A 24,572-nucleotide genomic window follows, 5' to 3' on the forward strand; every position below is an offset into this window, starting at 1 on the left:
GCAATATAATCATACTAGAAAATGCTCCTAAGAAGAAAGAAAAAAAAGAGAGAGAGAGAAAGGAAGAAGGGAAAAAAGGAAAGAATGATCTGGTGTCCATTGCCTTCCTTTCTGGTATTTTGTAAATCCTGACTATTTCATGGACAAATGGATGAATAAGTGAATGATAAATGTTTTCTTTATAGATTTTTAGTTTCTAGAGCACTTACTCCAGTGTTATTAAAATTAGTCCAGTGCTAGTCTAAATAGTTTGAAAAGTGAAAATTAACATCATACTTTGGTACTCTTGGAGTTTCAGATCATACTTATAATCAGCAACGACTGGGTCAGCTCTTGTGAATGGAATGTCTTCATAGTGTGGAGTCGAGATGCTGGAGAAATCAACGGTAGTGAAGGGTTTGATGTCAAAGGCATGGGAGTGGTCATCCATTACAGAAAGATCCACAGAGCTGATTCCAAAGTTGGTGGGCCAAAATGGCATCTCTGTGTCAACCATGGTAATTTCTGAAATAGAAAAAAGATTGGCTATGAAGTTGGTTCTTGAGGACAGAGCAATCCTCTGAGGATATGTAGAAAGGGAACTGAAAGAATGGTTGGTAAAGTGATTCCATCTAGGTTATCACAGTGAGGAAAGAGAAAATAACCACCTTCTTAGTGCTGCCCAGTTTGTTTTACAAGGAAGTAAGTCACTACTTACCTGGATATTACAGTAGAGAACCCTATAACAGGATCAATGTGTACAGTGTGCCCATATCCATTTCTGCAGACAGCCCTGCTCTCATTATCTTCTATAGAAGATCATCAATTAAGTCTGTTAATAATTTTTAAAGAGAATAGAGTTCCAGGACAATTTTACTTTATTGAAATTAGAGATCCCAAATATTTTTCTCTTTAGGAAGAAAATTTTGCTCTATCATTCGTGTTTATAATGCTTTTGCGTAACAGAAACGTTGGTATGCTAAATTTAGATAAGACACCTGACCTGTGGTGGTGCAGTGGATAAACCAGGGGTCTCAAACTATGCGGCCCGGATTGTGCTTGTTGTACTGATTTTTTTTTGTTTTCAACTGCAGTGAGAAAAGTGTTGCGTAACAGTTGCTTTTTGTAGACCTAGTGCGGCCCGCCGAACAGCTGTGATCTTGCTCTGCGGCCCACATGCTGAGTTGAGTTTGAGACCCCTGGAAACCATTGGCCTGAAATGCTGAGGTCGCTATTTCGAATCCCTGGACTTGCCTGGTCAAGGCACACATGGGACTTGATGCTTCCTGCTCCTCCCCCCCCCCCCTCTCTCTCTCCCTCTCTCTCTCAAAATGAATAAGTAAAATCTAAAAAAAAGTATATTAAATTTAGATAAAAATTTATTCTTTAACTGTATTATAAAATAAGTTTGTTCTCAAAATAATATTAAAACAAACCTTTTAAAAAACAGAAAATCCCTTCTGTGCTATGAAAATACTCAAATATTTATGTTTTCTATGTATATAGCTTTACTTAAGGAGGAGAAAGCATTCCCAATAAGAAGAGAGAGGTTAGAGATATGTAGTAACATATCTGATTATCAGTGAGGGAATGTTAAAATGAAAATTTAGCTCAGAATTAATTTTAAACCATCCCCAAGACAAAACAAAAATGGAAACAAGAAAACATATAAAAAACACAAAGGTTAAAAACACTGATATGGATTCTAAGACCACAGAATAACTTGTTTCATGAATTGCCTGCTTAAGATGATACACGCCATATCCATTTTTCTAAATATGATTTGTATTTGTTTGTTTTTTTATTATTAAATTTAATGCAGTGACATTGATAAATCAGGGTACATATGTTGAGAGAAAACTTCTCCAGATTATTTTGATATTTGATTATACTGCATACCCCTCACCCAAAGTCAAATTGTCTTCTGTCACCTTCTATCTGGTTTTCTTTGTGGCCCCCCCCCCCCGGTACCATCACATTCTTGTTCATGTCTCTGAGGTCACAGTAAGTGAAATAAAACCCTGAGAGATTTTGGTTCTAAGTATTTAATGTGGACTTGTGAGTTACTGAAGAGGGTAGACTATAAACCTTTTGCAATGGGAACCTGACTTGGTTTACCTAAAACCAGTTCACTATTAAAGACGTGCCAAAAAAAGCAGTCACAGTATATTAAAAGTTTACTCCTTGGTCAAAAATACCAATAGAGTGGTATAGAAATTTGAGATTGCTGACACTGGAGGCAAAGAAATGAGTTGTTCATAATTTCTAGGTCATCTAAATTCATATACTCATGTCTTATTTGCATAAATTATATCCCCATCTCCTAACAAAGGGCTTGGCTCAATAAATTAATATTTTAGCATAAGAGGCAGGAAAGGGGGAAGCAAACTAACATTCATTGAGTACCTCCCTCAGACACATTTTACCTTTTATTCGTGTAATCTGAGATATTATCCCCACTTCAGAAATAAGTAGGACTTAGAGAAGAAATAACGTGACTTGCCCAGTGTCCAACAGCTACTAAGTAGAGAATTGAAACTCGAGAGTGACCCAGAAACTTGGTTCTGTATATATTCTCTCTTGATGAAAATGGTTTATAGAGGAAGAGCTGTTCTCCTAGGGTTGTTTGGGAATGGGTCTCTTGTATTTTCCCAGCAAGCAGAGAGCTAAGGAATTTATTCTCAAAGGCTGATTTTTTTGCATGAGGTTAAAGATTCCAGTTGTGGTCTTCATAAGAAAAACAAAGAGCCTTGAAAACACACATGAGGAGACTAGTCTGTGAACGTGCTTCAGTGGTTCCAAGAGGACTCATTAGGCACCATTTGGGTTCACATGTCTGAATATCTACATAATAAGTACCCAAACAACCTTAAGTTATCTGTGTTACAGTGTAAACACTACACACCAAAAAGAGGAATGTGCAGTGGTGATAGCTTAAAGGTCAAACTGGGTCTCAATGACATCAAGAATAAAAGTTTGTGCTCTCAATGACAGGGGCACCCATCAAACTGATTTTTTTGTCTAAAAATACATCTAAACTTACCTACCAAAGGTCACTCCATTTACTTTGCTCATCTCCTCAGTAGGCTTGTTTCACATTTTTTCTTAGTATATATTACTTTCATATCAAAATATAACTTTCTTGTTTTAACTGTAATATTCATAATAGTTGGTTTATCTATTTCTCATTATGCTTATTATAAACAAAATGAAGGTTCACTGAGTAAAGGGTAGTATATATGCCTCTGTATGAAGATAGGGAAATGAAAATAAGGATGCAAAATATATATATATTTGTGTTGCAAGAAAAATTGGTTGCTCATCATTTACTGGTTTAATTTTGTTTCGTTTCACTTTTAACATAATGTTAATGACTCCTGTCAACCAAAGCCATGCTTCTTAATACAGGAATCCTGACAGTCATTCTATGGGTCATTGATTTTAAAAACGTTTTGGGGGCCCCTGGCCAGTTGACTCAGTGGATACAGTGTTGGCTCAGCATGCAGACGTCCTGGGTTCTATCCTAGTCAGGGCACACATGAGAATTGACTATCTGCTTTTCTCTTCTCCTCTCACGGCCAGTGGCTTGACTGGTTTGAGCATCAGCCTGGGCACTGAGGATAGCTTAGTTGATTTGACCATTGGCCCCAGATGGGGGTTGCTGGGTGGATCCCAGTCAGGGTGCATGTAGGAGTCTCTCTCTTTCTATCTCCCCTCCTCTCACTTAAAAAAAGTTTTGGGGGAAATTTCAACTTGGATTTCCTCTATTATTAATACTTGCATTGGTATAGTGTGCTTGTTACAAATTGATGAACCAATATTACCATATTTCCCCATGTTTAAGACGTATCCATTTTTGAATAATTGGGGGTCTAAAAAATGGGTGCGTCTTATACAGTAGTTGTAGATTTTTTTACTTGCATTTCCCGCTTTTTCACGCTTATTTTTGTGCTCATTGTTAAAGACTGTGATTTGTCATCAGACACAGAAGAGGACAAGTTAGTGGATGAGAGTTTTGACAGTGATGAGGAGTTGTATGGATTTTATGATGAATAAAACTTGAGTTCAATAACTTTATGTAATACATTTTTTCCCCCAAATTTCAGGCCCCAAAATTCAGATGCATCTTATACATGGGAGCGTCTTATACAGGGAAAATATGGTAATATGTTATTATTAACTATAGTCCATAGTTTACATTAGGGTTTACTTTTTGTGTTGCACATTCTGTGGGTTTTGACAAAGGCACCATTATAGTGTACAGAAGTTTCATTGCCCTAATCATCCCCCGTACTCCACCTATTCATCCCCACCATGTTTTTGCTGTCCTCTTCTACTAAGGGCATATCGGTGGGAAAGCAGGAGAAGCTGTGACCTACATCAGTGGTCTCCAACCCCTGGGCCGTGGACCGGTACCGGTCCGTGGGCCATTTGGTACCAGTCCGCAGAGAAAGAATAAATAACTTACATTATTTCCGTTTTATTTATATTTAAGTCTGAACGATGTTTTATTTTTTAAAAATGACTAGATTCCCTCTGTTACATCCGTCTAAGACTCACTCTTGATGCTTGTCTTGGTCACATGATACATTTATCTGTCCCACCCTAAAGGCCGGTCCGTGAAAATATTTTCTGACATTAAACCAGTCCGTGGCCCAAAAAAGGTTGGGGACCATTGACCTACATAATAACTTAAAATGTCCTGGCTTGGCATTCAAGGCCCTCCCTGACACAGCCTTGACTTGTTTTTTTCCACTAGTGATCTTTTCCATTTGTGATCTCAGACCTCATTCCCATTCTTGGTATAGCCTGTGGTTAGGCATATCCTACTCTGACCAGTTTAAATATGCTCTGCACTTTCTAGTCTGTTCATCTTTGTTCATGCGAATGCTGCTCTACCTTCTTCCCATTCCTCATCACTATATCACAATCCCATCTGTCTTTTCTACAGCAGTGAGAAATCCTACAATAATCCAAATGCTACTTTCTCCATGAAACCTTCATGAATTCTTCAACTTAAAAATACTCTCCATTTTCTGTGTTCCCACAGCATTTTGTGCATCTCTTTTAACTCTGATATTGTTTAAATAAATATCTCTGCTATTCAATTTCAAGTTCTGGAACAAAAGGACAGTGTCTTATTACTCGTTTTCCCTTCAGTCCTTATGCACAGTTGTTACTAAATGCTTGTTAAATGAATGATTATATCTGTATTGAGAAGGGTAGAATGAATATTCATTTTTTTTCTGTGGAAATAGAAAAAATAAAGATACTTTTTCAATGGTTTAGTTTTGCTAAAAATTTACGCTCCCCAGAAAAGATGGTAATCTTCAATATTATAAATAAAATACAATTTAAATTATAACCCCTCCCCTTCAACAATGTATACTCAGATTTTCTTTCTTTCTTTTTTTTTATTTTGTATTTTTCTGAAATGAGAAGCAGGCATGCAGAGAGACAGACTTCCACATGCCTGGACCCGGGTCCACCCGCAAGCCCACCAGGGGGAGATGCTCTGCCCATCTGGGGCATTGGTCCAGTGCAACTGGAGCTATTCTAGCACTGGAGGTGGAGGCCATGGAGCCATCCTCAATGCCTGGGCCAACTTTGCTCCAATGGAGCCTTGGTTGCGGGAGGGAAAGAGAGAGAAAGAGAGGAAGGAGAGGGGGAAGGGTGAAGGAGCAGATGGACGCTTCTCCTATGTGCCCTGGCCGGGAATCAATCTGGGACTTCCACACACCAGGCTAACACTCTACCATTGAGCCAGCTGGCCAGGGCCTCAGTTTTTCTTTTTTTGATAAGATTAGGGTCTTACAAGGGTTTTTGTTTGTTTGCATGTAGAAAACACAAAGAAAAAAAAACAGCTTGCCTCTTCATCTCTATGAAAACATATTACTCAAATACATATTTTCAAAAAAAAACCAAAACATATTTTCCTGTCTCCCCTTTCCTTCTCCCTGTCCTCTCATTCTAGGACATCTTGACCTAAACAATATTATTCCATGGATCATGTTTAGTGGGAGGCACAGTGGTTCCCTAGACATCTTATTTTATTTTGACTTAGAGATGGGTCCAGGGAGCCTGCTTCTAATTTTGTCTCTAGAAAACATAAGCTATTGTTTCTGCCAAAATGTAAGTTGAGTAGGTGTTTTTTGTTACTCTGTGCAATTATCCACGAAAGAACAAATGAACGAAATATTAGCATGAACAACAGCCCTTCTCAGGGATAAATAACAGTGTGTCTTAACTTTCCAGCTAGGTGACAGGAGTGTGCTGCATTAGGGTATATCTATCAATTTCACACCCTTTAGTGTGTTTCAAGCAGGCAAAAGTCTCTAGGAAGACATGTGAGGAAGGACATCAATATGTGCTCTTTATTAACTTAGACCTTCAAACTTGGCTTTAAACTCTATTATAGTCAGTGAGCAGATTTTGCACAATATTCCAAAGTACAATGTATTTCAAACATAAATTCAACCAATATGCAAAAATAAAGTAACTTTTCTAATTTGATAGGCATCATTATTCTGGAGTATAGAAGCGGGTCAGAAAAGATGCTAAATTAGCCCTGGCCAGATAGCTCAGTTAGTTAGAGCATTGTCCTGAAGCACAAAGGTTGCTGGCTCAATCCCCAATCAGGGCACACATAAGAACAACTCAATGTTTCTGTCTCTCTCTTTCTTTCTCTCTCCCTTCCTCTCTCAATGAAATCAATAAATAAAAATTTTAAAAAAGGAAAAGATGGTAAATTACAAAAACAGTAAATTATAGTATCAAACACCAGAATTATACAATTTACCTGTGGGGTTTTATGTTGTCCCTTATGAAAAGAAAAGAAAAATTTCTATTAGAGTATTGGGGAAATGTTGCATGTCCTTAATAATTACATTAACTAGTATTAATAGAATCCTAAATCTTTGTTAAGTATTGTACAAAATACAAAATTCAGGTTGTCCCATTTAATCTTCACAGCATCCCTATGAGGTAGGTACACTTATAATTCTCCTTAAAGAAAACTGAGGCACAGATATGAAGTAATTTGCCTAAGAATACACAGGTACTAGTAAGTAGTAAAGCTGAGTTACTTACCCAGATGTTCTAAAACTCTATAGGCTGTACACTTAACTTTCTACACTGAATACCTCTGATGTGCTAGGTACAGGAGGCTAGAATGTCCTAACAAGAATAATTCTCAAATAAAAGCTGCACTAGAGAAATGTGTTAAGCTGTGCAATAAAAGTAGGTACCAGGAAAAAACCTTTCATAAATCCTCTGAAACTTAAGTCTTGTTGGAAGTGACCTTAAAGAGACAATAAACAATTTTTTTCAATATCTTCTAATTGGTTTCAACTTGATATCATAATTTTTATAAATATAGTTCCAATTTATTTATCCAGCCCCTCCGTATTGATTCATGCAAATCATTTTCCAGTGTAAATTGACCTAGAAATTTTCTAATTCTTCTTCCATTATATTAGCTGATATCCAGCTGAAAAAATCATCCTAAAATATTAGAGTGGAAAAGACCTTTTGAGATGATCTAAGTTTATCATTTGATAGATGAAGAAAATGAAGCAAAGTGATTTGCCCATAAGCACACGGTTAGTCAGAGGCTGACTGAATAAGAATGCAGGTTTTCTATCTCCTACCTTAGCATTCTCTGCATTGCATTATGAAATTGTTAAAGCATCTAGCATAGTGCCAGACACTAAATAATTTCTCAATAAATATAATTATTGGTAGTAGTAGTTGTCATTTTTATATATACATATTAATAATCAAAGTACTAAAATCACGTAAAAGGTGGGCGAAAAGCCTTCAATGTTACCACTAGGGGACAGGAAGAGGAAGAAACACCAGTATAGTCCTATTGTTTAAACAGGACTACGCCTAAAACAGATGTCCTGTTTTAAAGATCTCTGGAAAAGGAGAGTACACAGCTTCTCTTGGTGACTTATTCCATTGCTTAATTGCTCTTTTGTAGCCAGGAAAGTCTACGTCTTATCTGGCATTCTCCCAACTGTGTTATACATATGTTAATGATGTTCCTTTTAAAATAATTAAAAAGAAAAAAGTCATGGTGGGCAAATACATTTAGGAAATGCTAGTCAAGAAAATTTAAATGAGTTTATTGTGAGACTTCTTAGAGTAATAGTCCATGAGAAAGTACAAGAGAGGGTAGGGCACAGTATGCAATATTTGAGAAGTTTAACATTTGATGGAATATAGTTTGTGAAATAATCGTCTACCCTATGTTGACATTTGTAACATTTTTCACTTTCTAAATATATAGTTATCCTTTGCATATTTGCCCTTTACCATATGTACTTGAAAAACATTATTAAATCGTCCCTCCGGTTTTCTTTTACTTTAGAGGGCCAAGATTTATGTTGGTTAAAACAACAACAAAACCCAAGAGAAGAAGGATTTCTTACTTACACAACAGAGAAAGGAAGTACTGTAAAGACTAATTCTCTTTTTACAGTCTACCCTAAAAGCCTCCAAAGAGAAAAAATAATAAGTCTCATAGGAAAGATCAGGAGTCAGAATGACATTTACTGCTCAACAGCAATACCAGAAGCTAAAATCAATACGGCAATGTTGCCAAAACTCGAAGAAAAAAATATTTTATTTTGTTGTTTACTTAGTTTATATTAAAAACCAAATCCAATGCTTCTGTGGTTTGATTACCGATTGATACTGCCATTGATAGCCTTGGCAGAGGTTGAGGCATTCCAATACATATCTGTATATGCACATTTCCTTATAATCAGCCAGTAGGTCTTGTAGCAATTTTCATCTGAGATCAACAAGGGACATACCATTATATTTAGAGATCATTCTTGATTTCTCTTTCATGGGCCACATGCTTGCCTAATCCAATCGTGAGATATCAGGAGACAAGAAAGATTACATGGTCATGCTCCCATCCACTTCTTCTGCTTCCTTAGCTGGAAATTCATGTCCTCTTTCTCCCTATGGCCAACCTTGGTTTTGCTAAAACTACTGTCACAAGTTTTTAAAGAGAGACTTACTACTAATAATCTAATTAAGTTTCTGAAGGCCAAATTTGTTGAACAGTTAGGTACTCTGGTTTAGTAGAAATTTCTACTTTGCCTACTAGCACATGAAGGATAGTACTTAGGTCAGAATAAAGGAATTGACTGTTTCCCCCTGGCTAGCTCCCTTTTCACATAATGGTTTTGGCTTTGAAGTGATAGGGGAATAAAAAATGGGAGAATGGAGATTGAGTAGAAAGGGAAAAAATGAAAAGAATGCTCCAGAAGTTTGTAACTAGTCAGAAAAGAGGAAACCACCAAAGATCTGCCAAAGTTTCTCTTTGGTGTGTCTACTTCTCAAACACCGTAAAGGTCCTCCTCCAATCAGGAAAAGACAGAATGGGTGGGTGGTTTAAATAATGTTTTACTGCTGATGCACCTCTAAGGGTTTGAAATTATCACAGAAGGGAAAGACTTCTTACTTAAGAGTTGTTTAGTCTGGCAAAATGATACACTATTTCTGTTTCTTCTTTTGTTTTTAATTTACTGTGCCAAGCACTCTTAATGAGAAGACAATAGTCATATGCTAAACAAATACCAAGAATAAAAGTATCAAAACAGATGTACCTAGCTCACTAGTGGTTACTGGCTGATTTTCATATCTTGAAACATATTACAATGTGATATTAAAATATCCAGAGTAAACATTCTTTTTCTTTTAAGTCTTCCTCCTGAACTATTACAGTATTATCAAAATTATTCTATATGAAAGTATTTTATATAATTTGATACTCATTCATGATTTAAAAAAACTCTTACTTGGGAAGGAAAGAGAACTTCATTAATCTGATAAAGAATATCTATAAACAAACAAACAAAATACCTAAAGTAGCCATCATATATGATGGTAAAATATGTAAAGCTTCCTTCTTGATATCAGGAATAACACTGTACTGGAATCCTATCTAATGCAATAGGGAACAAACAAAAAAAGAAAACTACTATTATTTAAAGATGATGTGATTGAATAAAAAAGAAAAAAACTTCACAGTTAAAGAGAATTTAAGCAAAGTTGTTGGATATAAGGTCAATATTTAAAAATCAACTATATTTCTATAGGCCAGCAACAAGTCAAAAATAACATTTTAAAATGATTTTTACAGTAACATCAAAATATCAAATACTCAGGGGAATAGTCTAGCAGAATATGTGTAAGATCTCTACACTGAAAACTCAAAAGTATTATTGAAAACAAAGAGGCCCTGACCAGTTGGCTCAGCGGTAGAGCGTCGGCCTGGCGTGCAGGAGTCCTGGGTTTGATTCCCAGCCAGGGCACACAGGAGAGGCGCCCATCTGCTTCTCCACCCCTCCCCCTCTCCTTCCTCTCTCTCTCTTCCCCTTGTGCAGCCAAGGCTCCATTGGAGCAGGGTTGGCCCAGGCACTGAGGATGGCTCTATGGCCTCTGCCTCAGGCACTGGAATGGCTCTGGTTGCAAAAGAGCGATGCCCCAGATGGGCAGAGCATCGCCCCCTGGTGGGCATGCCAGGTGGATCCCGGACAGGCACATGCGGGAATCTGTCTGACTGCCTCCCCGTTTCCAACTTCAGAAAAAAAAAATCTATATCTATATCTATATCTATATCTATATCTATATCTATATCTATATCTATATCTATATCTATATCTATATCTATATCTATCTATATATATATATATAAAAGAAAACAAAGAAAGAACATCTAAGTATACCATGGTGAATTGGAAGACTCAATATTTTAATGCTCTCAATATTATTCACATTTATCAATAGTAAGAAAAATTTTAATCAAAATCCTAGCAATTTTTTTTGATAGTTACAAAGTGCCTTGCACATTGTAACTCTTTTTTTTTTTTTTTTTTCCTGAAGCTGGAAATGGGGATGCAGTTAGACAGACTCCCGCATGCGCCCGACCAGGATCCACCCAGCATGCCCACCAGGGGGCAATGCTCTGCCAATCTGGGGCGTTGCCCTGTCACGACCAGAGCCACTCCAACGCCTGGGGCAGAGGCCAAGGAGCCATCCCCAGCGCCCGGGCCATCTTTTGCTCCAATGGAGCCTCGGCTGCGGGAGGGGAAGAGAGAGACAGAGAGGAAGGAGAGGGGGAGGGGTGGAGAAGCAGATGGGCGCTTCTCCTGTGTGCCCTGGCCGGGAATCGAACCCGGGACTTCTGCACGCCAGGCCAACGCTCTACCACTGAGCCAACCAGCCAGGGCTAATCCTAGCATTTTTGTATGAAAATAGACATGCTAAGTCTAAAATATCTATGGAAATTCAAAGGACCAAGAATAGCCAAGGCAATCTTAAAGAGAAAAACAATGCCACAGCACTCTACTATCAGATATTAAACTGAATTATAAAGCTACGGTAATTAAGACAATACATTAATTTGTTTAAAGATAGAAATTATAGACCAATTCAATAGAAGAACAAGTCCAGAATCAATCCAACATATAAATGGGCACCTGGGTTATGACAAAAATCTCACTTCAGTGTACTGGGAAAAATGATCTTGTCAATAAATGGAATAGGTCAATTGGATATCCATATAAAACAATGAATCAATGCCTAGTATTGGGCAGATAAAATATATTATGCCCACTTTGCTAAAGATGGCGCTGCCTGTGTGGAAGCCTGTCACCTAGGTGATAATATTAATTGCCCTTCTTGCTTGGGATGGGCGTGATTATGTTAATATGTGTTAGGGGAGGGCTTTCAGCCAAAAGGTTTTAAAAGGAAGAGAGATCACATTGTTCTGGGAGAAGAGTGATTACGTTCTAGGAGGAGCCCATGCTAGAGGAGAGCAGAGAAAGGCCACGTGGAGGAGAGGAGAGGAAGCCAAGATGGCAGAATGCTGAAGGAGAAGTCAGTTTGTGCAGTTTGTGTAGAAAGGAGGAGATGGGGAACAGAGGTGAATAAGGCTAGTGAGCTAGAAACCTTTGATTCTAGGAAACTCGGATAAGTCAGTAGCTTTGTGAGCACTAAATGAGTGGGTTTTGGAGCCCAGTGTGTGTATTTCTCGCCCACTGGGTTCAAGCTAGGATTAAAGGTAATGGCCCACCAGTTCTTGGCTCTGTTGTTTCATTACCTTCTGTCTGAATCTAATGTGAACCTGCATGGGCCAGGAGGCTTTGTTGGATGGCTGTGACTACTGGTCTTACACCTACTTTATACTATACCCAAAAAATCTCCTCCATGTTGACTGCAGTTTGAAATATAAAACAAAAGAGCTTTTAAAACAAAAGCTAGGAAAACACTTTATTAACCTTAGAGTAGGCAAAGCTTTTTTCAACAGGATATAATAAACACTGATCATAAAAGAAAAATTAGACTGTATTATTAAGTGAATAAAAAGCAACACAGGGACGGAGAAAATATCTGCATTACATATACCTGACAAAGTATGCTTCAGAACTCATACCACATATAAAATGGGCAAAAGACTTGAAAGAGAACTTCACAAAAAAGGATAGCAAAATGGACAAATATTTTAGAAGTGCTTGACATTTTAGTTAATGGAGAAAGAAAAATAAAAGTTACAGTATATAGCACCGCACACAACTGTTTGTATTTTGTAATTGTCTAGAGATGTTATCGTATTGAGAACAAAGAGATTTCTTTGTAAATGACAAAATTTCTATGTAATGTGGTGACTAAATGAATGGCTAAAATGAAGAAGGGATCCAGTCAATATGGCAAAGTAGATGGGATGCTATACTCGCCTTTGGCCGTGACCACGTCAAAATTACAACTAAATTATTTAACAATCAACCTGCATAACTATCTGAAGACTAGCTGAACAGAAGTCCTTATGACTAAGGATATAAAGAAAAAGCCACATCAACACTGATAGAGGGGCAGCTATGCAAAATAAGCTGGCCTCCAACCTACTTGTGGCAGTTGAAAATTCTGAGGAATTTCTCAGCTGTACAGGTTCCTCTAGGAGCAAGGGGTCTCAGCACTATGTCAGGGAACCTGGTCCAGAACAACAGTGCCAGGAAGAGGAGCCACATAATATCTGGCTATGAAAATCAGCAGAGATTCTGTCCATCTAGGTGAAATAAAAGGCTGCTGGAAACCAGGCATCCTCTTGAAGAGACCACACACAAATTCTTGCTCACAGGCACTCATCCTGGGCACTGGTGAAGGGACAGTGGCTTGGGGGTTGGCAGACACACACGGGAAGCAACTGGTGAGGGCTGGTGGTAAGGCTGCTGTTGACCCTATGTTGAGCCCTCCTCCCACACGACCAAATCTAAATCTACATTAGCCTGGTGAACTCCACTGGCTCCACCCTGATGATTCCCTGAAAACCCACCCCACTCAACTTATGCATTTCCCAAGGCTCTTCAGTAGTGGCCAGCCTGGGCCCTTGTTGCAGTCTTTCTTTAAGGAACTCTGGTTGAGCTGCTCAGCGGATGCCAGAGATAGACAGAGAAACTGGCCAGCCCCAAAACTAGCTGTACGTCAGATAAGTTTGTAAATGTGATATATATGTTTGCTCACTTATAGTTTGCATGGGGTGTGGGAGACAAGCTGTAAGCTGGCGAAGTCATTATAGCCTAAGACTTAGTTTTAAGACTAAACCTTTCCCATCCTTTTAATACTAAGATCTTTTCAACATCCTTCTAATACTAAGATCTTCTCAAAACTAAGCTTTTCCCCACACCCTTGACTGTTGCATGATGTGGGGTGGTACTCTTATGAGGAATTTCATTTATGCCTCAGATAAGTGCCTTTGTATCAGAGACTTCCTTATTTGTATATTGGCTTAAAGGCTTTAATTTCTACACTATAAAATGAGGCGGGGGGGGGGCATACTCACTCAGATCCTGCCATCAGCATTGCTGAGGAGAGGCAGCCAAGATGGCAGAGTGCTGAAGGAGAAGCCAGTTAGTGCAGAGTTTGTGCAGAGAGAAGGAGATGGGGAACAGAGGTGAATAAGGCTGGTGGGGCTTTTGATTCTAGGAAACTTGGATGAGTCAGTGGCTTTGGGAGCCCTGAATGGAAAGGGAAGTGTTTTCCTGCTGTGTGTATTTTCTTGCCCGCCAGGTGCAAACTAGGATTAAAGATGATGGCCCACTAGTTCTTGGCTCCATTGTTTCATTACCGTCTGTCCAAATCAAATGTAAACCTGCATGGGCCAGGTGGCTGTGATGGTGGCCGTGGCTACTGGCTTTACACTAGCACACCCAAAAGGTAGTCTCAACAGGCACTAGACTCCATTGGGGCAAATTCAGCTCCATGGGGTCAGTTCCACACAAGAGTTTGTACACTGTGATCATGGCCAATCCTTACAGTAAGCCAGTTAGCCTTAAGATCATTCCCATCCACTGACATGCCAATAGCAATCAATGCTCAACTACAACAGGAAGACATATACAACTCACACAAGGGAACTCCTGGAGTACCCAGCTCAGGTGACCGGGGAGATTGTGCCGCTGGGCCCACAGGACTCCTATTACATAGGCCACCCTTCCAAGACAGGGAGCCTTAGCAGATATACCTAATACACAGAAATAAACACAGAGAAAGGCAGTAACAATGTAGAGACAAAGAAACATATTCCAAATGAAAGAAGAGAAGAAATTTCCAGAAAATGAACTTAACGAAATGGAGGCAAGCAAACTACCACATACAAAGTTCATAACAGTGGTTATAAGAATGCTCAAGGAACTTAGTGAGAACTTCAACAAAGTGAGAGTAAGCATAAAAAGAACATCGTTAGAACCGGTCAGAAATGAAGGATACACTAACTGAAATGGAGAATACGTTAGAAGGAATCAGCAGAGGATTAGATGAAGCAGAGGACTGAATCAATAATTTGGAAGACAAGGTAGCAGAAAACAACCAATTGAAATAGGAAAAAAAATCTTAAAAAAAAATGAAGGCCTGACCAGGTGGTGGAGCAGTGAATAGAGTGTCAGACTGGGATGCAGAGGACCTAGGTTCAAAACCCTGAGGTCACCAACTTGAGCACCAGCTCATCTGGTTTGAGCAAGGCTTACCAGCTCAAGCTCAAGGTCGCTGGCTTGAGCAAGGGGTCACTCAGTCTGCTGAAGCCCCTAGTGAAGGCATGTATGAGAAAACAATCAATGAGAAACTAAGGTGCTGCAATGAAGAACTGATGCTTTTCGTCTCTCTCCCTTCTGGTCTGTCTGTCCCTCTCTGTTCCTCTCTCTGTCTCTGCCACCAAAAAAAAAATGAGGATAGTTTAAGGAACCTCTGGGACAATATCAAGTATAGCAATAGTTGTGTCATATAGGTACCAGAAGAAAGCAAGAAATTGAGAACTTATTTGAAGAAATAATGACTGAGAACTTTCCTAACCTGGTGAAGGAAAAAGATACACAAGTCCAAGAAATGCAGACAGTCCCACAAGATTAACCTGTAGAGGCCCACACCAAGATACATCATAATAAAAATGATAACAGTTAAAGACAAAGAGAGAATCTTAAAAGCAGAAAGAGAAATACAGTTATCTACAAGGGAACTCCTGTTAGACTATCAGCTGAGTTCTCAACAGAAACTTTTCAGGTCAGAAAGGATTGATGAAAAGCAAGGGCCTACAACCAAGATTCTCTAGCAGCAAGGCTAGCATTTAAAAATGAAGGCAGCCCTGGCCGGTTGGCTCAGTGGTAGAGCATCGGCCTGGCGTGCAGAAGTCCCGGGTTCGATTCCCGGCCAGGGCACACAGGAGAAGCACCCATCTGCTTCTCCACCCCTCCCCCTCTCCTTCCTCTCTGTCTCTTTCTTCTCCTCCTGCAGCCGAGGCTCCATTGGAGTAAAGATGGCCCAGGCGCTGGGGATGGCTCATCGGCCTCTGCCCCAGGCGCTAGAGTGGCTCTGGTTGCAACAGAGCAATGCCCCGGAGGGGTAGAGCATCGCCCCCTGGTGGGAAGAGCATCACCCCTGGTGGGTGTGCCGGGTGGATCCCAGTCGGGCACATGCGGGAGTCTGTCTGACTATCTCTCCCCATTTCCAGCTTCGGAAAAATACAAAAAAAAAAAAAAAAAAAAAAAAAAAAAAATGAAGGCAAGATAAAGAGCTTCCTAGTTAAGAAAAAGCTAAAGGGATCCATTACCAGCACACCAGTATTACAAAAACTGTTAAAGTGACTTCTTAAAGAAGGAAAGAAATAACAAATACAAATAATAAAATGTCAACTTACATACCTATAAACAATCACTTGAAATGTAAATGAATTAAAATTTCCAAAGCAAAACAAAAAGAAACAGGGTAGCTGAATGAATAAGAAAAACAAGACCCAGATGTACTGTGTCTACAAGAGACCCACTTCACATGGAAAGGCATATGCAGACAAAAAGTAAAGAAGTGGAAAAAGATATTTCATGCAAATGGAAACAAAAAAAGCTAGAATAGCAATAGTTATATCAGAAAAAAATGGACTTCAAAACAAAAGCTATTATAAGAGAAAAGATCATTATGTAATAATAAAGAAATCAATCCAACAAGAGGATATAACCCTTGTAATCATTTATACACTTACATAGGAGCACCTCAACATATAAAACAAATATTGACGAACATGAAGGGAAAGAGCAACAGTAATACAGTCATAGTAGGAAACTTTAACACCACATTAACATCAACAGATAAAACTTCCAGACAGAAAATCAACAAGAAAATGGCATCCTTAAATGATATATTAAACCAGATAGACTTAATTGATATTTTTAGAGTGTTTAACCCAAAGCAGCAGAATACAGACTTCTTTTCAAGTTGCACACATAACATTTTCCAGAATAGATCACATGTGAGGCCACAAAACAATTCTCAATAAATTTAAGAAGCTTGAAATCATATAAAGCATCTTTTTCAGCCACAATGGTATAAAACTAGAAGTCAATTACATAACAAAAACTGAAAAACACACAAACATGTTTTTGTGTTAAATAACATTCAGCTAAACAATAAATGGATTAACAATGAGATCAAGGAAGAAATTTAAAGATACCCTGAGATAAATGAAAATGAAAACAGAACAACCCAAAAATCTATGAGACACAGGATAAGCAGTCTGAAGAGGAAAATTCATAGCAATACAAGCCTACCTCAAAAAAATAAGAAAAATCTTAAATAAACAATCTAACTTTATACCTAACGCAACTGGAAAAAGAACAACAAACAAAGTTCAAAGTGAATAGAAGGAAGGAAATAATAAAAATCAGAGTGGCAATAAAACAGTCTAAAAAAAAAAAGAACAAATGATCAATGGAACAGAGCTGGTTCTTTGAAAAGATAAACAAGATTGTTAAGATTGATAAACCTTTAACCAGACTCATCAAGAAAAAAGGAGAGAAACCCAAATAAATAAAATAAGAAATGAAAGTGAAGTGACAAATAACAACTCAGAAATACAAAGGACTATAAGAAAACACTATGCCAAGAAACTGAACAATCTGGAAGAAATGGATAAATTCCTAGAAATATACAATCTTCCAAGACTGAATCAAGAAAAAACTGAAATTCTGAACAGACCAACCAAATAAAATTAGTAATCAAAAACCTCCCAGTAAAAAAAAAAAAATCCTAGAATGAATGGATTCAGAGGTAATGCTTTACCAAGCATTCAGAGTTAGCACCTATCCTTCTCATTCCAAAAACTTTAAGATGAGGAATGGCTCCCAAACTATTTATTTATTTATTTATTTATTTAGCAAGAGAGAGACGGACAGAGAGAGACAGATAGGCAGGAAGTGAGAGAAATGAGAAGCATCAATTCTTTATTGTAGCACCTTAGTTGTTCATTGACTGCTTTCTCATATGTGCCTTTACAGGGGGCGGGTATAGCAGAGCAAGTGACCCCTTGCTCAAGCCAGTGACCTTGGGCTTAAGCCAGCGACCTTGGGCTCAAACTGGTGACTTCAGGGATTTGAACCTGGGTCCTCTATATCCCTGTCCGATGCTCTATCCACTGCACCACCACCTGGTCAAGCCCAAACTCATTTTAAATGGCCACAATTATCTTCACTACAAAACCAGACAAAGACAGTACAAAATAAATTATGGGCCCATATCCCTGATGAACATACATGCAAAAGTCCTTAACAAAATATTAACAAACCAAATTCAGGAATATACTAAAAATATTATATACCATGATCAAGTAGGTTTTATTCCTGGGATGTAATGTTGGTTCAATATCCACAAATCAATTAATGTGATACACCATATAAAAAAATGAAGGATAAAAATCATATGATCATATTGATAGATACAGGAAAAGCATTTGATAAAATCCCGCATACATTTATGATAAAAACTCTCAGCAAAGTGGGAATGAAGGGAACACACCTCAATATAATAAAGGGCATATATAACAAACCCACAGCCAACATCATACTTAAGAGAGAAAAGCTAAAGCTAAAAGCATTTTTCTTAAGATCAGAAAAACACAAGGTTTTCCATTCTTACCCCTTTTATTCAACATTGCATTGGAAGTCCTAGCCACAACAGTCAAATAAGGAGAATAAAAGGCATCCAAATTAGAGAGGAAAAAGTAAAACTGCCATTCTTTGCAGATGACACAATACTATATATACAGAACCCTAAAGATTCCACCAAAATGTACTAGAACTGATAAAATTAATTCACAAAACAGCAATATACAAATTTAATATCCAGAAATCGGTTGCATTTTTATACACTGAAAATGAATTATGAGAAAGAGAAATTAAGAAAACAATCTTTTTTGCAATAGCATCAAAAAATACCTATGAATAATTATAACCAAGTAGGTAAAAGATCTGTGCTTGGAAAATTATGACATTAAAAAAAAAAGAAGATATAAATAAACAAAAGCAGATACCATGCTTATAGATAGGAAGAATTAACACTATTAAAATGTTCATGCTATGCAAAGCAATCTACAGTTTCAATGAAATCCCTATCAAAATACCAATGGTGTTTTTTTACAGAACTAGAACAAATAATCTTAAAATATATATGGAACCACAAAAGACCCTGAGTAGTCACAGCAATCTTGAGAAAGAAGAACAAAGTTGGAGGTATCACACAACCTGATATCAAACTATACTACAAGGCTATAGTAATTAAAACAGCATGGTAGTGGTGTAAAAAATGACACATAGATTAATGGAACAGAATAGAGAGCCCAGAAATAAACCCAGGCCTATATGATCAATTAATGAAGGACAAACTGGGCGGGCACATTCAATTGGGTAAAGACAGTCTATTCAGTAAATGGTGTTGGGAAAATTGTACAGATGCATGCAAAAAGATGGAACTAGACCACCTTCTTATTCTATATACAGGAGCAAACTTAAAATGAATTAAAGACTTAAAGGTAAGACCTGAGACCATAAAACTCCTAGAAGAAAACATAAGCAATAAACTCTCTGACATGCTCTTAGTAATATTTTTTCTGATATATTTCCTTGGGCAAGGGCAACAAAAGAAAACAAATGGGATTACATCAAACTAAAAAGTTTTTGCACAAAGAAAACAAAACAAAAAAAAATCTTACTGAATAGAAGATATTCACCAATGATATAAGGTATCCAAAATTTATAAAGAACTCATACAATTCAACAGCAAAAACAAAACAACAAAACAACCAGAGGACTTGAATAGACATTTCTCCAAAGAGTTTATACAGATGGCCAATAGACATATGAAACAATACTCAACATCACTAATCATTAGAGAAATCTTTGCAAATTAAAACCATAATTATCACCTCACAGCTCTAAGAATTGCTATCATCAATAAACAATTAAGTGGTAACAAAAAGGAAGTCATTGTGCACTGTTAGTGGGACTGCAAACTGATAAAGCCACTGTGGAAACTGTATTAAGCTTCCTCAAAACATGAAAACTAGAACTACCTTATGACCCACCAATTACACTTGTGAGTATATATCCAAAGAAATCCAAACCACTAATTCAATAAATTATATGCACATTGCAGTACTATTTACAATAGCTAAGATATGGAAGAAACCCATGTGACTATCAACAGATGAGTGGATAAAGCTGTGGTACATATATACCATGGAATATTACTTGGCCACAAAAAAGAATGAAATCTTACCATGTGACAACATGAGTGAACCTAGAGGGTATTTGCTAAGTAAAATAAGTTAGACAGAGAAAGACTAATACCATATGATTTCATTTATATGTGGAATCTAAAGAACAACATAAAGGAACAAACAAAAAAGAAACATAATCTTAGATACAGAGAACAAACTGAGGGTTGCCAGATGCAAGGGTGGTTGAGGGTCTGGGTGAAAGTAGGTGAAGGGATCAAGAAGAACAAATTGGTAGTTACCAAAAAGTCACAGGGATATAAAGCACAGCATAGGACAAACAGTCAATAATATTGTAATAGCTAGGTATGGTGCCAGCTGGGTACTAGAATTATCAGGGGATAACTTTGTAAATTATGTAATTGTCTAACCATTAGACTGTACACTAAAAAATAATGTTGAATGTCAACTTTAATTGTAGAAAATAAATAAAAGGACTATAACCTTACTATAGAAATTTTTTTAAAAAGTAGAAAAAAATCATCATTTACACACACAGACACACATGAAGAAGATAGAAAATGTTAAGTATCAGAAAGAATATAAAGTAACTGGATTGCCAGATGGATCCTGGTTGGGGCACATGTGGGAATCTGTCTCTCTATATCCCCTCTTTTTTCATTTGAAAAAGAAGAAAAAAATAAAGTAACTGGAACACTCAGACATGGCTCATAGAGGTGGCAGTTTGTACAGCCATGTTCCAAACTGTTTGGTAATCTCTTAAAGCTGAATACACCGTAATGTGTACACCTGTTTGCTAAAAAACCTATACAAGAATGTTCTTAGTGGTAATATTTGCAGTTCTGGAATCCATCTGAATGTTTGTTAACAGTATGTTAGATAAATTTACACAATAAAATACTATACAGTAATGAGAATGAAGTACAATTATACTCAATGTGACTAATTCAATAAACAAACGTTAAGCAAATGAATACAACACAAAAGTGTAAACAATGTATAGTTCTATTCATATAAAAAACAAAAACAGGCAAAACTAATATATGGGCTAGAAATTAATCAGAAGCCTTTTAAAGTACTGGTATTGTTCTGTTTCTTTCTTTTTTTAATTTTTTTTATTTTTCCGAAGCTGGAAACGGGGAGAGACAGTCAGACAGACTCCCGCATGACCCCGACCGGAATCCACCCAGCACGCCCATCAGGGGCGACCAGAGCCACTCTAGCGCCTGGGGCAGAGGCCAAGGAGCCATCCCCAGCGCCCGGGCCATCTTTGCTCCAATGGAGCCTCGGCTGCGGGAGCAGAAGAGACAGAGAGGAAGGGGGGGGGGGATGGAGAAGCAAATGGGCGCTTCTCCTATGTGCCCTGGCCGGGAATCGAACCCGGGTCCCCCTCATGCCAGGCCGACGCTCTACCGCTGAGCCAACCGGCCAGGGCCTTGTTCTGTTTCTTTATCTGAGTGTGAATTACATAGTTCATTTGTAAAAATGTTTTTTCTTACTTTTCTCTATGTTTTAAACATACTTCAATAAAAAGACTAGAGAGATGTTCCATAAGGGTACTAGCAGTGGGGTTCATAGAAGGAAACATGCAGACCAACCAGATAAACCAACAAAAATTCTTCAATTTGTATTAAAAGGATTGTTAAGAATTTCTAGGGCATTCATTTAAGAATTTTCCTATTCAGAAGTTATAAAACAGTATTAACATTAGTATTAAACTACCTGTTTTTTTCTAACTGCTTTTCTTGTATAATAAAGGCTAAATACATATTCAATCAAGGTCTTCAAATCAGTGTATAAAGGGAAGGTAAAAATTCAAAGGGTACATATTTTATCCTAAGAAGTATTAAATGTTATATTTTGCTTTAGATGTTTGGTGTATGTAAGACCTATTCTGTTACAACACCCTGTATTTTTTTTAACAATGCAAGAAATCTTTATTCCAAATACTAATGCCTACATCAGGAGTCCTGTGTTTGGAAAGTTAATATATTTGGATCATTTGAGTTATATTTTGAGAAATTCCATTTAAATAATAGAGTAGATAAATCCAAACTACCAACTTTATGCTAATTATTTAACTCTTCTTTGTATGAACAATTTATTTTATAAGCCTTGCTTCTTAGAAGAATTTTCACTATATTTTATTATGGTGTTCTCTTCCTAAAATTTTTCCTTGTTTCATTTTTCTTTGACATTTTCATTTCTCAATATCTTAATCCCAGTATATGACCACTCAGTAATATAAAATCAAAACCATCTCAAAACAAGACAATCAATTATCTAATACTATGTGTAAGATATTTTTCAGGTCTTAAAAGAAATACATTGTAATGTAGTTCTTGATCTTTAGAAGTTACCGAGGTGAAAGATGTTTAATAACAGATGGGAACATAGAGATCAAACTAGTGACAGAAACAATAAGTGCTCTAGAAATGAGGAGGAGAAAGAGACTAACATGCTCTGAAATAATTGGGAATAATTTCATGGAAGAGATGGCTTTTGAATTATGAGGGCCCAGTGGGATGATTAGGATTTTGATTATTATTGATAAAGATAATCAATAAGGGGGTAGGGGGTAGGTGGAAGTGAGCAAAGGGGGGAAAGGGGGACAGAAAGATACTTTACTTGGGGTGATGGGAGCATGATACATTGTGTAGATGAGGTTTTATTGAGCTGTTCACTTGAAACCTGTATAGTTTTGCAAACCAATGTCACCACAATAGATTCAATTAAAGAAGTACATATCCAGCATGCCCCATATGATTACCTGAGTTTGCTTAAGTGATAATAACTAAATGAATATAATATCAAAGATGATTAGATTTTATTTTAGGGAAAAGGAGGGTGGGAGGGAGAGAGAGAGGTGGGGGGAGAAAGAGAGAGGTGGGAGAAGGGGAGAAGCAGAAAGTATCAACTTGTAGTAGTTGTTTCCTGCATGTGCCTTGACTGGGCAAGCCCAAGGGTTCAAACTGGTGACCTCAGCGTTCCAGGTTGACACTTTATCCACTGCACCACCACAGGTTAGGCAATATGATTAGATTTTATATAGGACATATACTTGCAAATTGAATTGGCTTCTCCTGGGTCAATTGTTTGTAACTGACTAGAGATGTAGCTGTAACCATGGCAAAGATTTCTATATAACTCTGGCCATACTTACGTCAAGCTCACATTTTTGGTTCTTATTAGCATCATATGTATTTTAATCAACTAAGCAAACTTGCCCAGATGTTTATATAACAAGTCTACAATTAAAAACACTAAAATAAAGGCAGGGTTTTACTCAAAGTATAAGGCAATCAAATAATATCTAATAATCTTACATTAAAAATACCCAATTGCTAATGCCAAGCAAAAACATAAGAACAATAAATATTTTACTTTTTTCAAAAGAAATTACTTACTTAAAAGAATATTAGAACTCCCGTTCTATTACTAAGTTTTGCCATTGGTTCTTTGCCAAAATAAGAAATTAAACCTTTTATTCTTCTGGAACTATGATTAATAATATGTATCTATCAGATACTATACAAATGGTTTTGAAAAATGCTAAGGAAAAGATTATAAGAGGGTAAGCAATAAATCTGACTTATTAACTGTGGTAATAGAAAACTTTTGATATAGCATGAACAATGAAAAAATCTGTATTATCCCAAAATGGTAACTTCTATTTTAAGGGAGAGAAGACAAAATTAACATTTGTTGGACACCTATGATTATCAGGTACTGCTCTATAAGTGCTTTATATAGTCAAATTAGTTACCTTTCTTAACACTGTTCACAAGCCAATCCCTTGAAAAGTTACAATGAGTACTGGAAGTTTCAAAAAGTAGGCAGACTTTCAGAAGAAGCCAGGCAGTTGGGTAATTCACAAACTGATATTGAAAGGATACTCAACTAATAATGTTCAAACCAATGAAGGGACATAGTGCAAATAACTATAATTAACAGGTAATTCAATATATATTTGTACTTGTTTTCAGCATATATAATATTGTTGGTTTGTTTATATTATCATTGGTTTTAGAATAGTATTTAGTGTACATTAAACTAAATACATTCCAGTGTTTGCCCTCAGGAGCTGCCAAGGTGCAGCAGGAGATCAGTTTGGTATTAGTAAGTCAACAAGAATTATTAGATACTTATTATGTGTTAGATGAGCAATTTTCAACTGGTGTACTGCAAGAATTCTTAAAACATTAAATACCTGACTTTAGTCAGGAGCACTGACTTCTTTTCCCTTAGATTGTCAAATTAAAAAATGGTAACAGTTAACACAACAATGTGAATGAATCAAAATTATACCTTTATTTTTTGTCAGTTTGTCAAAATAAAATATATTTTCTATCAAAAATATATTTTTTGTGTACTGCAGAATTTTAGTAGTTTATGTGTGTCATGAAATTAAAAAGGTTGAAAATTGCTGTCAGATATTTGTGAAATAAAGAAGAAAATAAGACATGGGTCTTAACCTCAGTGACTATAATTTGGCCTAAGGAATAGTATATAAAACAGAAAA

At 37.1% G+C, this 24,572-nt stretch overlaps 1 protein-coding gene across 8 annotated transcripts in view; it reads right to left on the bottom strand.

Moving 5' to 3' along the window:
• The window catches only part of PPARG (peroxisome proliferator activated receptor gamma), a 154,047-nt gene that overhangs the window by 57,867 nt on the left and 71,608 nt on the right, over positions 1 to 24,572 (bottom strand). For all 8 annotated transcript variants that reach the window (XM_066351157.1, XM_066351153.1, XM_066351155.1 and 5 more), the window contains one exon: positions 277 to 504. In XM_066351157.1, coding sequence (XP_066207254.1) covers positions 277 to 496 — 220 coding nt within the window. In that variant the 5' untranslated portion in view covers positions 497 to 504. The remainder of the gene's footprint in view (positions 1 to 276; positions 505 to 24,572) is intronic.

The sequence above is a fragment of the Saccopteryx leptura genome, chromosome 10, assembly GCF_036850995.1.
Source record: "Saccopteryx leptura isolate mSacLep1 chromosome 10, mSacLep1_pri_phased_curated, whole genome shotgun sequence".
Lineage (NCBI taxonomy): Eukaryota > Metazoa > Chordata > Mammalia > Chiroptera > Emballonuridae > Saccopteryx > Saccopteryx leptura.